Here is a 17069-nt window from a genome sequence, read left to right on the forward strand (position 1 = left end):
CGCAAAATTTGAATGTATTTAAGGCCCATTGTGACTCCCAGCCAGTGCCCGTGATAGAACTTGTATCTAGTGGTTTCCTGAGCCTTGTGCATCTGATCTGTATTTTATCTGTCTGATTACCTATGTTTGACCCAGCCTGTTCCTGACTATTCTGTATCCTGACCCTTGCCTGCCAACGACAGCTCTTCCTGCTTAACCCCTTGATTGACAACCCGGTTTGACCCTTGCCTGCCTGACAATTCTTGATATCTGCCTGCCTCGACCCAGCCTGTCTGACGATTCTCTTGCCTGCTCCATTTGTACCGTGACCTTCGGCCTAAAAGACTTTGCTAACAGCCGTGCCCCTTTGCCAGCCAGAACATCTCGCCTTGTACCCCTCGTTAAGTCCAGGTGGCACCCAAGTAAGCTGAGGGCTCCTCCCGAAGCCCAACGGTGGTCACACTACTGGTGAAGCCGAGACCAGGGTGCTTGGCACTTGTTCTGGTATTGGGTGCCGGTCGTGACAATTGGGGCTCACCAGCATTAACATTCTGGATTAAACTATTGAGTGTTTTGCAATTGTGTTTTGCCACTTGCCATTTACTAGTTGGTTTATAGAATAGTGATGGACAAATTTCTCCCGTTTCACTATGCCGGAAAATTTGAGAATTTCCCGCGAAATTAGTCAATGTGCGTCTATTAATTGTCGTCAAAGTCAAAAAACTTTTTGACGCTGGCGAATCATCGCTGCAATTTGGCTGATTTATTCACCGGCAGCGAAACGTGGAAATTCACAGCAAATTTGCGCCTGGCGAATAAATCCGCCCATCACTATTACAGAACATTAAGTTTAATTGGCTCTACGAATCTGTTCATAGGGAAGTGCAATGGAAGTTCCCATTCTAATACACAGTGTCTATTTGCTCTTGCAGATGGTCAGCGTGACACTTTAATAAAAGCAATAGCCACTCAGGTCGAAAAACTGGGTTGTAAGTATAATGTTTTCCTAAAACTGAAAGGACCGTGAGGGGCAGATTTATCAAGGGTCGAAAGTGAAAATTTGAAGTAAAAAATGTAGAATTTCGAGCTATTTTCATATACTTCAACTATAGAATAGGCCAAAATTCTATTTGAATTTGAAAAAAAATTAGACTATTCCAATATCAAAACTTATCATGTACTGTCTCTTTAAAACTTCGACTTCAACCATTCGCCATCTAAAACCCTGCCGAATTGCTGTTTTAGCCTATGGGGACCTCATAGAACCTATTTGGAGTCATTTGGTGGACTTTGAAAAATCAAAGTTTTTTGGGGCAAATACTTTGTTTTGAATTTAAGCAAGTGCGCTAAAACTTTGATTCGAACGATTACGGCCTACTTACCTGAAGTTAAAAACTTTGATTTCTTAAATAAATCTTGATTCGTCTTTTTTAATTCGATTTTCGAAGTTGTGGGAGCATATAGTTCTCTATGGGGCATATATATAGTTATTTATCAAGGGTCGAATTGAAAATTCGAATTTTCAAAAAATTTTAAAGGTCAAAACAGTAAAATTCAACTATGTAGTTATCCAAATTTGATTCAAGTTTTTTTAAAAAATTCAATTTTGATTTTTGAGAGTTATCATACTCTGGCCCTTTAAGAATTCAACTATTCGCCACCTAAAACCTGGGAAAATGGGAGATGTCCAGGGATCAATTTGGAGATGTTTACAGACTTCCTGACAATCATGTTTTTTTTCTGAGAATTCGATTAGAATTTTTCAGTCGTTTAAAAATGAAAAAATTTGATTATAATAATACATTTCGATTAGTCGAATTTCAAATTGATGGGAGTTTAAAAAAACTCCCATGAATTCAAAATGTAACCCTTGTATAGTGTATACAAAAAAATGTACACATACCGAAGTTCTCTTTTATAGAATAAATGGGAAAAATAATCTAAAAAAAACAACACATATATAATTCTAGAATTTTAATGTTCTTTTTTTAAAAAAAAAATGACAGTCCAAGAAAGTATTGTATTGTGGATTTAATACATTTATTTGCGATAATCCTTTATATAAGGGGCAAACTGTCCTTGAAAATCATATACAGGTATGGGACCCGGTATCCAGAATGTTCGAAACCTGGGGTCTTCCAGAGAGTTTTCAGCAGGCGGAAGTGGGCAGATTCTTATACCACCGTTATCATTAGCAGCTCTGCTCGGTGCAGGATTATGTAAGTACAGTATAGACAATTCACTAAAAGTCAAGGGTACAGGCGAAGGCCTTTTTATCAAAGGTCAGATGGTGGGTTTTTTTGGTGGTTTTAGAGGTTTTTGAATCCACTAGTGATGGCGGGGGCGATTTGTCCCATTTCATTTAGTCGAAAAATGCTCGAATTTCCTGCAAAATTTACGCCGGTGAATTATGTGCGGCAGTTTCATGCACTTTCAGTTTCATTTCACTTCGAATTTGTACCTGCCGAATTTATTAGCCCATCACTAGAATCTACAACTAGACTGACAAACTATAAGGGGCCGATTCACTTACTTCGAGTGAAGGATTCGAAGGTAAAAAACTTAGAATTTCGAAGTTTTTTTCGGGCTACTTCGACAATCGAATGGGCAACTTCGACCTTCGACTACGAATCAAAGGATTCGAAGTAAAAATCGTTTGACTATTCGACCATTCGATAGTCGAAGTACTGTCTCTTTAAAAAAAACTTCGACCCCCCTAGTTCGCCATCCAAAAGCTACCGAAGTCAATGTTAGCCTATGGGGAAGGTCCCCATAGGCTTGGCTAACTTTTTTTGATCGAAGGATATTCCTTCGATCGTTGGATTAAAATCCTTCGAATCGTTCGATCGAAGGATTCGAAGTCGAAGGATTTTAATTCCTAGTCGAATATCGAGGGTTAATTAACCCTCGATATTCGACCCATAGTGAATCGTCCCCTAAAACTACGTATGCCATGACATTCATTAAAAAATGAGAAAAAAAAAAGTATGAATGGAAAATTATGTGCAAAAAATAAAAAATAATAATACCTCAAAAACCTCTAAAAATTTAAGTTTTTAGACATTTCCTAGAGAAATAAAAAACAAAAACAGTCCAATAGGATCAGCTCAGCTCCCATTGACTTCTACAGGACAACTTTGACATGAAGTATTGTATTAGTGGTTTTTGTGATTTTTACACTTAATAAATGTTGAAGTTTTTAGAGTTTTTTAAAAAAAAAAAAATTGGAAAACCACAAATTTTTTGTGATTTGAGGAAAAATCAATTCAGTAAATGGGCCGATAAGCGTTAGCTCTTTTCACCTACAGTGAATACCTGCTGTATTTTTTCTGCTCTTGGGTATTGACAGACAACTGATTATATTAGTATAATAAATACAAGTATAGTGTATTTCCTTCTAGTGATGGGCGAATTTGCGCCGTTTTGCTTTGCCGAAAAATTAGAATTTTTGACACCGGCGTCCATTTTTTTGGCAAAAATGCGGCGTCGCAAAAATGCGATGGCGTCCAAAAAACGGATGCCGGCTTCCATTTTTTTTTTTATGCCAGTGAATTTTCACAGCTGTTTCGCGAATTTATTCGCCGGCGGCGAATCGCGCAAATTCGCGCGTGGGGAATAAATTCGCCCATCACTATTTCCTTCTATAATCTCTTACTTTAAAGTGTGATTATCTATTTGTTTAAAATGGTCCAGCTGAGCTTTGGTCCAGGTGAGATGTAGAATAGTTTGCTAGTGACATAGATTTGCATATTAGATGTTAGGGATGCACTGAATCCAGGATTCGGTTCGAGATTCGGCCTTTTTCAGCTGGATTTGGATTCGGCCGAATCCTTCTCCGCAGCCGAACCGAATCCTAATTTGCATATGCAAATTAGGGGTGGGGAGGGAAATTGCGTGACTTTTTGTCAGAAAACAAGTAAAAAAATGTTCCCCTTCCCACCCCTAATTTGCATATGTAAATTAGTGTTCGGATTCGGTTCGGCATTCGGCCGAATCTTTCGTGAAGGATTCGGGGGTTCGGCCGAATCCAAAATAGTGGATTTGGTGCATCCCTATTAGATGTATCTAATTTCTTCTAGGGCATAGCCCAAAACCTTTCACTTAGGGTGTGCTATGGATTATTGGGCTGAATATGCTCTGTCATATTTTAATTTTTTCTAATAAACGGATGTTTTAATTTGCCGGTGCTCCGTGATTTCAAGATTGTGCAACAGGGTGCAAAGGTTAAAAAAAGCAAGATTTTTGCCCCACTTTTTTTGCACCATTTATTATTTATCAAAATCAGAATTTAACTCATTTTCTCAAAAATAATCCGACCAAATCTGCACAGGTTTTCCCCCCTTATTTATCAATACACTTTCCGAAAATTTCCTGTGCAAAAAAAAAAAAACTGACGAATCGTACGAATTTTTCAGATTTTCCACCCAAAAACTTTTGTTTGGATTTTTGCCTGAAAACCACAAATTCTTCAGATTATCGCATGAATTCCAGCACAGATCAGGATATCTTCGGGACTTCTCTCATTGACTCATATGCAACCTCGGCAGGTCCGCCAGATTTTTGGATTCTGACTTTTTACTTCCTCGGGGTATAATAAATCCCGAAAAATCCAAAATTCGGATTTTATAGTTAAAATTATTCTCAGGCTTTTGGCAGTTATAATAAATAATACCCAATGAGTTTGTTTTTATGTAAAGTCAGTATTGAAGGGATTGTTCACCTTTAAAGGACCAGTAACATCAAAAAAAATTTTAAAAAAAATTCGTTAGTATACATCAAAAAAAAGCCACCAAGGCAAATAAAACTTTAAAATTGCAAAGTCTTTATTAAGAAATAACTTACCAAAACTCCACTTCCGCTCCTCTTCAGAAAAGGCGACACGGCGACCATCCATCTTGCGGCACTGGATTGCTCCTCCCTGGCTATGGACAGCTTGTGAAGCAAGGGACAGAATGGCATTGAGAGGAGGGCTTGGGAAGGGTGCAGAAGCTTGCCACTGCAGTGCGATTTCCACCCCACACCAGCAAAGCAATTTATATCGATTTTTTTCCTTTAAAAAATAATCAATGAATTAATTAATTATCATGCACTCCTGGAGTTAGCAAGGAAACGTCTACAATGATAGGACACAGGTATTTCTGATAAACACTCAATAGAGTTCTGCTCAAAATCAGTTCTTGAGACCTGGACCCACAATCCACAGTCTGCAACCCGCATATTTACCTGTTTATATCCGCTACCCAAGCCAAACTGCAACTGCTTAATCTGCGACCCAGACTGCAACCTGCATTTTTTTTTTGCTTAAATGTGCTACCCAACTGACCTGCAACTGCTTCATCTGCGACCCAGACTGCAACCCACATATATTGCCACTTGGATCCGCTAAACAACCCGGCCTGCAACTACCTTATCTGCGACCCAGACATCAGCCCGCATATCATCATCATTTATTTATATAGCTTAGGTACACAATTGGATCCGCTACGCAACCAAACATGCAACTAACATAATATAAGAAATATAGGTGAGACCCATATCTACCTACACAAGAAAATCCAACCCGCAACCCACAGTGTACCCACTTTTTTAGAGGGTAACCAGTGGGTACCCAACCCGCTACAGGACCCTCAGTAGTCATTAATACACAAAGAATCTGGGTGCTATTTTGGGATTGGGAGGCTAAACTGACAGAGGTCCTGTTGGGAGTTTTTTTGGGGTTTCCCATGAATTATGTGCCCAATGTTTTAGAAGGGGTGAATTCCATGTCTCAGTTTCACTTACTGTGTTGTACTCCGGAGTCATATGGCTTTTTTTCAGTGGTTTATACATTATTGTTCTTCAGCCAGTTGGGTTTTGCTAGTTGTTATACAGAATCTCTTCCTATTGTAATAAGAAAGACTGTCCCATTCTAATATATAGTATCTCTTTGCTCCTGCAGTTGCTCTAACTGGAAGCCTTCTGACATCATTGTTATCATCAGGATTTCTCCTCGGTGCAGGATTGTGTGAGTATAGCAATTCAATAAAACCGAGAGATTTTCACACATGCTGATTTGTAGTTGGCTGCTCTCCCTACAGCTGCAATCGATTGCGTTTCTATGAAACGGGTACAACCCTCCAATGCAAAATATAAACAACACAGCAAATACTAGTAACTGCCACTTTCAGCTGGCAAATGCCCAGAGCTTGTCAGGCAAAATGGGAAAGCTGAATTAAATTGGCTGCATAGAAAATAATTGGTATGTAACGCTTTCTTGGCCTATTCTGCCAATTAGAAGTTAAGGGTGACCAGCTAGGTAGTGAGCATGGGTTACATTGCGAATCCTCACCCAGGGCAGAGCCTTCGCCAAATGGAAGCTTCCCCTTTAATCTGTAGTTGAACTACAACTCACAGGCATAAAAGTGCAAAATAGAATAATGGACGCCAGGAGGTTCTTTAAAAAGGTAAAATAGGAGCACAGATTTATTATGCCAGAGGCAAATGACCACAGGTTTACTTACAAATATACTGAGGACACAGCAGGTGGAATCACTTTGGACAGTACAAGGTTCACAGTCAAACAGGTGCGACTCCCAAAAGATATTGCAGATAGGTGTACATCAATTCCCAGTTCAACCGATGTTGCACAGTGAGGGGATCGGGATCGATCAGGTAGGGTACAGGCAGTCCTTTGCTCACCTAGATGCCTATCAACTGAGTTCCCTGCTCTAAAGGCAAACAGGCCTTGTGGGAAGCTACTCCCTACTACAATCCTCGTGGGAGCGACAACTGCTCTTACTGCTACACCTCTCTGTCTTTCTCTCCTAGAGAGACTATAACAAGATCTTACTATCTTAGCTGGTCCCCGACTTAGCACCAAAGGTTTCAGGTCCCTCTGGGGTAAATGCTTACTGGGGCCTATGGTGATCCCAGGCTCAGTGGGGATTCACCTAGCAGCAGCACCAGGAGCCAAAGAGGAAGAGGCCACTCCCTGCACAACACTATATAGCAGTGTGGCAGGGGAGTGTCATTACACTCTTTGTCCAATAGGTGTGGGTGTTACACTTTACCAGTTACAAGGGCTTGGCCCAATAACAAGGGAAAAGAGAACTACATACAAAAGGTAGGGGATTAACTCTATAGGGATAGGATATCCTATAGGTCCCTACAGGTATTACCGATTTTGTTTCCCAAGAATGTGCAGAGTGTTGTTGTGAGGTGAATGTCATGGAAATATGCCTCAATTTCACGTATTATGTTGTATTTCTGGAGTCCTATGACTTTCGTTTAGTGGTTTATATCATTGTTTTCTGTATAATTGTATGAATCTCTTCCTATTGTAATAACAGAGGCTTTCCTAACAAACAGTATCTTTGCTCCTGCAGCCGGTCTCACTGGAAGTCTTCTAACACCGTTATGATCTGCCCTTCAGCTTGTATTCTGTGAGTATAACATTTCAGTAAAACTCAGACGTTTTCTCTTGCACATTTTTGAATTTTAAATCTTTTTTTTTTTTTAAAAATGTCATTAATTTAATGATCATAAAAGCTCAAACTACAGTATATAGCAATACAATGTGCAGATTATTCCCTTTTTATTATATAACCATCTTTTACCTCTGTATAATTATACAGATATGGGGCCTGTTATCCAGAATGCTCAAGACCTGGGGTTTTCCAGACAACAGATCTTTCTGTAATTTGGATCTTCATACCTTAAGTCTATTAGAAAATTATGTAACATTTAATAAACCCAATAAGCTGGTTTTGCTTCCAATAAGGATTAATTATATCTTAGTTGGGATCAAGTACAAGATACTGTTTTATTATTACACAGAAAATGTGATTATTTGGATAAAATGGAGTCCATCAGAGAAGGCCGTAATTTGGAGCTTTCCTGATAATGGGTCCCATTACTGTATGATTATTGTTTAGTAAAACAGATTTTCCCATTCTAACATGCACTGTCTCTTTGCCCATGCAGCTAATCTATGGGACAAAATGAAAAACATATGGTCAAATCGTAAGAGTCAATTTAGCAAAACGACGTGTAAGTATAAAATTTCACTAAACTGAGGGGGACAGTGAGTGTGGCAGGGAGGTTTATCACATTCAGATTAAAGCATTCCGATTTTTCTAAATTTAAAAAACCTTGAACAAACCTGAAAATATCAATTGCTATCTTATTTATGGAAAAAAACTCAATCTGATGTGCAGAATGCTCCTCCAAGTGTCTTGAGCAGGTAATGGAAGACGTATCATAGTCATAGCCAAAATATTGAAGTTGCAGCAGATTAAATCTTTTCACTCCCCAGATAAGGCGTCTATCTGTGCATAGTTGAATTTTGCACTAGTGAGGGACCTTTACTAATGCTTTTGGTCTTTCACTTGTGTAGAGGCTTAAAGCAACAGTAACATCAACAAGTGAAAGTGTTTTAAAGTAATACAAATATAATGCAGTATTGCCCTGAACTGGTAAAACTGTTGTGTTTGCTTCAGAAACTCTATATACTATAGTTTATATAAACAAGCTGCTGTGTAGCCATGGGGGCAGCCATTCAAGCACAGGATACACAGTAGATAACAGATAAGTACTACTATAGTTTATATAAACAAGCTGCTGTGTAGCCATGGGGGCAGCTATTCAGCACAGGATACACAGTTGATAACAGATAAGTACTACTATAGTTTATATAAACAAGCTGCTGTGTAGCCATGGGGCAGCCATTCAAGCACAGGATACACATTAGATAACAGATAAGTACTACTATAGTTTATATAAACAAGCTGCTGTGTAGCCATGGGACAGCCATTTAAGCACAGTATACACAGTAGTTAACAGATAAGTACTACTATAGTTTATATAAACAAGCTGCTGTGTAGCCATGGGGGCAGCTATTCAAGCACAGGATACACAGTAGATAACATAAGTACTACTATAGTTTATATAAACAAGCTGCTGTGTAGCCATGGGGGCAGCTATTCAAGCACAGGACACAGAGTAGATAACAGATAAGTACTACTATAGTTTATATAAACAAGCTGCTGTGTAGCCATGGGGGCAGCCATTCAAGCACAGGATACACAGTAGATAACAGATAAGTACTACTATAGTTTGTATAAACAAGCTGCTGTGTAGCCATGGGGCAGCCATTCAAGCACAGGATACACAGTAGTTAACAGATAAGTACTACTATAGTTTATATAAACAAGCTGCTGTGTAGCCATGGGGCAGCCATTCAAGCACAGGATACACAGTAGATAACAGATAAGTACTACTATAGTTTATATAAACAAGCTGCTGTGTAGCCATGGGGCAGCCATTCAAGCACAGGATACACAGTAGATAACAGATAAGTACTACTATAGTTTATATAAACAAGCTGATGTGTAGCCATGGGGGCAGCTATTCAAGCACAGGATACACAGTAGATAACAGATAAGTACTACTATAGTTTATATAAACAAGCTGCTGTGTAGCCATGGGGGCAGCCATTCAAGCACAGGATACACAGTAGATAACAGATAAGCTCTGTAGAACATAACGGTGTTTTTTGTTATCCACTATTTCACATGTACCATATAGCCTTTTTTCAATTCCCACCATTGCTACAAAGCAGCTTGTTTATTATTGTAGTGTTTCCGGCTGTTTCCGAGGTTGACCGATATCCAAGTCTTCTGCCGATATTGGTCATCTCGTCTTCCACCACACACACACCCAGTATCGTACGAAAATTTGTTGAGGCCAACAAAGTAATGGCGTTTGCCCTCCCCAACCAGAAGTTGGATCCTCTTGGGCAGCCCCATGAGCACTTTTAAACAATAGCAGAACCTGTTTCCGCTGTGGTTCCAATGCTCATTTACAAGCCCAGTGCCCACAGAGTTCCAGGAGCTTCCTCAATTCGACTGGTTGTAATGGCAGATCCAGTGAAGGTTTCCTGGATTCTGGGGCCAATATCACATTGCTGGAGCCCCACATTCTTACAGCAGCAGACATTTTACCTGGAAAATCAGCTTGCATTTTTCTGGCTGGTAGCACCAGAAAAGAGATACCAGTGGCCCAAGTCACTCTAGATATTGGAAATGAGCCCATTTAACACAAGGTGGGGGTCATGGATCAGCTACCTGCACCAGTATTGGTGGGGAATTTTGTGGGAGACATCCATTGCAGTATTACACCCTCTGGTCCACAAGGACAAGCCACAGCCACACTGGAGACAACACACCCTAAGTCACTTGGACAGTTAATGACTGACAATTTTGCTACTGACTTAACCACCGTCTAGTGGTTTTCAAACTACTAACTTTAGAGATGCCTTAGCGACTGACCCCACCCTATTATAGAAGAACCCTTCTAGTGGGTTGTAGTAAATCTGATCCAGACCTAGTCATTCAGGAAAGCAATATATTTTAACTGTGGTGGATTAATGCAATTTGCTACCCAGAGACAATTACCCTTTGTCGCATCAATGCTACCTCTGTTGGCAATGCACTAGTCTAGATCTTCTCCAGAGTGGGATTTCCCAGTGCGATTCTGTCAGGTCAGGGACCTGAATTTATGTCTCAAGTATTCCAATGTATTTGGCAAGATGGGGTGTGAAGGCCATCCATTTTACCCCATATCACCCACAAACCAATGGCCTATGTCTAAGATTCAATGGAACTCTCAAAAATATGCTAAACACTTCTGTGGGGATGGATGAAATGGACTGGGAATGCTACCGACCTCATCTGCTATTTGCACATAGGGAAATTCCCCAAGAATCTACAGGCTTCTCCCTATTCGAATTGCTGTATGGCCGCAGAGTGCGTGACCCACTAGAGTTGCAATGGGAGTACTGGGAAGGAGGACCACAACAAACAAGTACTCCTATTATACACTTTGTTCTCAAATATAGAGAGAAGCTACATCAGATGACCCAGATGGCACAAGAACATCTTTTCCACAGCACAACAGAGACAAAAAAAAAACTGGTCCAACTGACATATACAAGAACGTAGTTTCCAAGAAGGGATCAAGTTCTCCTCCTGCTTTCTGTAAAACATGACAAGCTACACGTGGCTTGGGAAGGCACCTAAGTAGCGACTGCATGATACAACATATGTGGTAACCCCCCCAGACAACCCTCAACAGTAGAAGACAGTTCATATTAACATGATGAAGTATCTGGGAGGAACCAGTGTCATTGGTTTGTAGTCTCCCCACTGAAGACAGTGATGAATGTTCCATTCCAGACTTTTTATCTGATCAAAAGGAACCATCCACATCCAGCATGTCACCCTGGGAGAACAACTCAACTCAGATCAACAAAAACAATTACAGCACCTGCCATGAACATATGAGAGAATCTTTTCACTCATTTCAGGTCATACAACTCTAGCAGAACATCAAGTGCTTACTGAAAAACACTCTCCGATTTGCTGCCAAACGTATCAAATGACAGATGCAGTGTGTATAGGAATACGCAAAGAACTGGATGAGATGCTATCACTTGGTGTCATGTCCCTCCACACAGTCAATGGGCAGCCCCTGTTGTTCTGGTGCCTAAAGGTTTTGTGTTGACTACTGGAAGCTCAATACTATCACTACCACAGATGCATACACTATGCCCAGAATAGGTGCACTTTTAGACTGGCTTGGGGGGGGCTAACTATCTAACTAACCTGGATTTGAGCAGAGAGTACTGGCTGATTTCACTGACTGCAAAAGCACAGTCCAAATCTGGTTTTAGCACACCATTTGGTTTGTATCAATTCACAGTCATGCTATTCAGTTTTAAAAATGCCCCAGCCACATTTCAACAGCTAGTAAACTCTACTAGAAGGCTGCCAAGACTTTGCACAAGACTATTTGGATGACATTGCCATATACAGCCAGACCTGGGATGATTATGTCAAGCATCTTAAACAAGTCCTAGATAGAATCTGCTCTGCAGACCTCACCCTACGTCCCGATAAGTGTCACCTAGGCATGGCAGAGGTGCCTTAGTTAGATCACCGTATGGGTGGAGTGGAGTAAGTGGAGGCCAAAGCCAAATGGCCCACATCCTAAACTCAGAAGCAGGTTCAGGCTTTTCTCAGAACTACTAACTATTACAGAATGTTTATAACAAATTACAGCTAAATAAACCCCTCACAGATCTGGCTTAGAGGCGTTCAGTCATAATCCCACAGATGGTAGCTTCGCCCCATTGGCTCCTCAGCCAAGCACATACACCAAATGTCTGAACCTGCAGTTCCTCTCGTACTGAGCAGGATTACTATTACGACAACTCCGCGGCGCTGCGGTATCGTCACGTTTAGGGGGGATTCTGACTTAGATCTGACAAGCCAGAAGCGAGCAAAGACCATACAGTGGACTCCTGACTGTAAAAACAGCTATGAACACCCTGAAATGTGCCCTCTCCAGTTTACCAGTGCTTGCAGCTCCAGACTTCAGTGGACTTTTCATAGTTCAGACAGATGCGTCCACAATTGGAATCGGAGCAGTCATTTCACAGGTGAATCATAAAGGAGGACATCCCATCATCTTATACCATCACATATCTCAACAGAAACGACTGTAAAGTGGCCTATGCTACAGTAGAAAAAAAATGCTTAGCAATCATATGGGTATTGAAAAAAAAAATGCAGCCCTATTTATATGGCAACAAGTTTACAGTGATCACAGCCCAAATTCCCTCAGCTGGCTACAACGAGTGCCTGAGGACAATGGAAAGTTACTACGATGGAGCCTTGCTTTACAACAGTACTCTCTTACTATACAATGCCACGGTAGCAAGGAACATGGCAATGTAGATGGTATATCTAGATAAGAAGAACAGGGGTAAGGCCATCAAGCAATGCATCAGACCCTACCCAATAATCGGGTGCCTTGTGGCTTTCCATGGGGGGGGGCACATGGAGACTTACGTTATGGTGTCCAGCAATCATGCATCTATGTCTGTGTATATATATGAATCACTCCAGGAGAACAGCACATACACCATCCTGCTTGAGCAGTGGGAGGCAGGACTAATGCCCAACCCTGGGGAAGTGAAGGGTATGACCAGCCAATTGAACAATAGAACTAACAGCAAGGGAATGGGGTCTTAAGCCCTGGGGATTTTCAAATGGCACACAGAGGACCTGGGTGAATTCAGTTGTTGCAGAATTGTTGGACATAGTGGCTGCGGTGCCACGTCTGATGGAAGTATTGGCTGCTGAACCACTGAGGATCTAAGTTCCGGGAGGAGTTGGTTACTGCTGGAATTGGGAAACGCTGTACTTCTGGAGCAGAGGTGCCAAGTGCTTATACCATTTTGGAAAAGGAGACCCTGTTGGTCTGTGTGAGTGCCCTGGAGTAGGAGTTGGTAAGAGAATTCTCAATTAGTTAACACTAATGCAGCTGGATTTGTCACTGGACCACTTATATCTAATTGCCTGGAGGGACTGCTACTCAGAGACTGAGAGGTTCCTATTGGATAATTGACTGCACTTTAGGGGTTTGCTACTTATGGACTTACCTACATCAGGAATGTTCCCAGTGTGGAAAAACAGTTCCATTTGGTGTTCTAATGTGTAATAAAATCACTACAACCAATTGGTGAAGATGTGAGCCTTGTATGTGACATCACAACTTGTGTCTGGGAGAATGTGAGATATTATAATATTCACATGCTACTTTTATTGGCAAAAATAAAAAAAACAAGTTGAAATGGACAAGAACATCATACAATGTGACCAATGTATTTGCTTTATTGAAGGCCTTCTCACACATCTTTGGACACTTCTTGGATTCTTTGACTTAGAACCTTCACAAACATATAGAAGGGCAAACATATAGTTGCAAGTACAGCTGCAATTCCATACTTTTCCTCACAGTGAGTTGCTAAACCCCTTTCATTATACTGTATGTACTATACTTGCGTCAAAATACAAACTTTGCACCTGTTGCAAATCAAGTGCAGCTCTGCTGCCAGCACATTGAAAAAATCTGGCCGAAAATTTGAAATAAAGAGATGCCAGGGTCCTGTGTTCAATGCAGATTATAGGTTGCCTGAATATGACCACAAATGTTCTTAACCCCTAGAACACAGCAAATGTGACTGTCAAGCATGTACAACAGCTTCCTACTTGTTATTGAGTCACACGGCCCTGAAATAACCTCTCTGTAAAAAGTGGTCCCACAAATGCATTGTCTGAAAGTCATCCCAAGTAGAACATATCCACCTCGACCGCAGAAATTGTCCACTGGGATGCCTCTCAAACAAGTGGTTTTGTGCACACTCTTAGAATGTAGCTATGTGTTACGGGCACATCGGTTTCCTGTATAGATTTGTACATAAAGTTTGATCCTGCACTGTGAATGTGATATCCAAAAAAGGAATTGTCTCCAAGTGTGTCGCCAAAGAAAAGAAAATACCCTCCACCAAACCACAACAATAATGTACAAAGCCAGCCAGGGATGATTCATCCCCATCCCATATCCCAATACAATCATCAATATAGCGAGAGAGAAAAAAAATCTACACCTATGGATTATTATCTCTAAAGCTGTAGAGACCTCAAACCAACCCATAATAAGGTTAGCATAAGGAGGGGTAGAGGGCTTTTATATATGGAGGGTGGAATGAGCTATCCTTTGTTTCTGAGGAAGTGGCTGGATGCCATGAAATGCATAAAGCAGATGGTCCAATATTCTGTTTGCATCAATGTTTTTACATTTGGAATTAAATTGTTATTTTTAAATGAAGTGGATGTCTTCTCTGGTGCTCTGTTGGTCTTTCAACTCCTATCCCTGAGCCTGACCACTTGAGTACATATAATAATGGGTGACACCTCAGGGTACTAACCATTACTGATCTCCTCATTGGATCCTATGGCAGCTCAATTAAATGCTCTGATCCTTCCTCTCACTCCTAAAGTAAGCTACTCCTATTGAGGCCTACATCTGCCCTGGGCCCTTCTAACTACCTCATCCAGCAAGTTGTGACCCAGGAAAGAGGTCAAGCACATGGCAACTTTCTCTTATATACTGTATTACATTTTTGCAAAAAATATTGTTGGGTATTGTATTGTGTGCCGGAAAGAAGCTTATAAGATCTTTCATCATATGAATCGTTTCACAGTACAGACTTTCCCATTCTGATGTGAAGTATCTTTTATCTTTTGCAGCTGATGTTTGTGATAAAATTGACAACACATGCTCAAACCATATCCAAAAGGTGGACAAAGCATTATGTAAGTATAACATTCCACTAAATTTAGGGGACAGTAAGTGTTGCCTCATTTCAGTTATGGGTAGATACTGGGGAGCCTGTGATGTAGGCCTCTCACTGAACATAGTGAGTGGTGCACAGATTCTGTGGAAAGCATAGGGACTTCATGCCCCAAAATCCATCACTGTAAGGAAAAGTTAGGGGGTGCTAAAGGGCAGAAAGTGGGGAAGGAGTTAGTCCTTCAACCAAGGACCACCAATAGGGCCAACAGGTGCAGAAGAGGGGTGACAAAGGTACAGAAATGAGAACAGGATGGAGTGGGCAAAGATCAATGACATGATGGCAAGGGGCCGAGAGAACTATAACATTTCACTAAATTGAGGGTACAGAGAGCGTTGCCTCATTTCACTTGTAGAGAGGTATTGAGGAGCCTGGGATGTAGGCCTCTCACTGAACATAGTGGGTGGTGCACATATTCTGTGGAAAGCAGAGGGACTTCATGCCCCAGAATCCATCACTGTAAGGAAAAGTGAGGGCTAAAGGGCAGAAATTGGGGAAGTAGTTAGTCCTTCAGCCAAGGACCACCAATAGTGGCCAACAGGTGCAGAAGAGGGGTGACAAAGGTACAGAAATGAGAACAGGATGGAGTGGGCAAAGATCAATGACATGATGGCAAGGGACTAAGAGGACTATAACATTTCACTTAATTGAGGGTACAGTGAGCATTATAAAGGCACAAAAGCTGATGTCAGAATGTAACAGGTTTCTTAGATCTCCAATTGTAAAGCACTCACCAGATATGGGAAGAGGCCCAGGTGCACCGCCCTGAACCGTCAGCTGGAGGAGGGGATAACCCTATCATGAAAAAGGCAGGCACTTTAAAGGATCAATCTTCCAGACAGACTTATAAAGTAGTAGGTAGTTTATTCGTTACATCAGGATACAGCCTTACAAATTTTGTATCATAAGACACTTAATCATAGAATCTATGATTACAGTAAGTGTCTTATTATATGAAACGCATAAGGCTGTATCCTGATGTACCTAGAATAAACTACCTACTACTTTATAAGTCTGTCTGGAAGATTGATCCTTCAAAGTGCCTGCCTTTTTTCTTGGTACAGTGAGCATTTCCTCATTTCACTTATAGAGAGGTACTGAGGAGCCTGGGATGTAGGCCTCTCACTGAACATAGTGGGTTGTGCACAGATTCTGTTCAAAGCAGAGGGACGTCATGCCCCAAAATCCATCACTGTAAGGAAAAGTTAAGGCTAAAGGGCAGAACATGGGAAAGGAGTTAGTCCTTATAAGCCAAGGACCACCAATAGTGCCAACAGCTGCAGCTGTCGTACTGGGCCGGTGGGGCTCCTCTACCATAAAGGAATGAACTGCACTCGCAGAATTGGAGGTTGGAGGGGTCCCCCGGGGACTGCCAGGAGCCTCTGTGCCCCCTGAAGGCTCCAGTCCGGTACAGAAATGAGAACAGGATGGAGCAAGCAAAGATCAGTGACATGATGGGAAGGGGCTGAGAGGATGAAGACTCTGAGAGTAGGGGTGTAGAACCAGGTCAGAATTAGGCGTGAGCAGGAAGACTGGAGCAGGAGGACTAGAATGAAGACTCTGGAATGCAACAGTGCGGGCGTAGAACCAGGTCAAGATACGGTTTGTCAAGACAGACTAAAGCAGAAGGACTGGAGCAGAAGGGCTGAAACTAGGAGCAAGACCAGACAGTGCTAAGAGCAGGAGGGGTGAGAGCACAGGAGCTAGGAAATAGGCTGCAGTGCTCTAACCATAGTTAGTGCTCAAGCACAGGATATGAGGAGGGCTGGGCTTATATAGGGAAAAATCAGCCCTAATTGGGGTAAACCAGGGACCCAGATGAAACACAAATGAGAGCCGGTGGTTTGGGAGA

At 41.4% G+C, this 17069-nt stretch overlaps 1 protein-coding gene and 1 pseudogene across 9 annotated transcripts in view; one reads left to right on the forward strand and one right to left on the reverse strand.

Moving 5' to 3' along the window:
• Positions 1–17069, reverse strand: part of LOC121395696 — a 457636-nt pseudogene that overhangs the window by 225235 nt on the left and 215332 nt on the right.
• Positions 1–17069, forward strand: part of LOC121395699 — a 70186-nt gene that overhangs the window by 16094 nt on the left and 37023 nt on the right. For 8 of the 9 annotated variants that reach the window (XR_005962627.1, XR_005962628.1, XM_041569967.1 and 5 more), the window contains 5 exons: positions 912–968; positions 2076–2198; positions 5918–5983; positions 7942–8007; positions 15114–15179. Coding sequence is in view for 7 of the 9 variants with exons in the window: in XM_041569967.1 (XP_041425901.1) it covers positions 912–968; positions 2076–2198; positions 5918–5983; positions 7942–8007; positions 15114–15179 (378 nt within the window). In the remaining 2 variants the exon portion in view is untranslated. The remainder of the gene's footprint in view (positions 1–911; positions 969–2075; positions 2199–5917; positions 5984–7941; positions 8008–15113; positions 15180–17069) is intronic. The other variant, XM_041569973.1, reaches the window with a different exon arrangement.

The sequence above is a fragment of the Xenopus laevis genome, chromosome 7L, assembly GCF_017654675.1.
Source record: "Xenopus laevis strain J_2021 chromosome 7L, Xenopus_laevis_v10.1, whole genome shotgun sequence".
In the NCBI taxonomy this organism is placed as follows: domain Eukaryota; kingdom Metazoa; phylum Chordata; class Amphibia; order Anura; family Pipidae; genus Xenopus; species Xenopus laevis.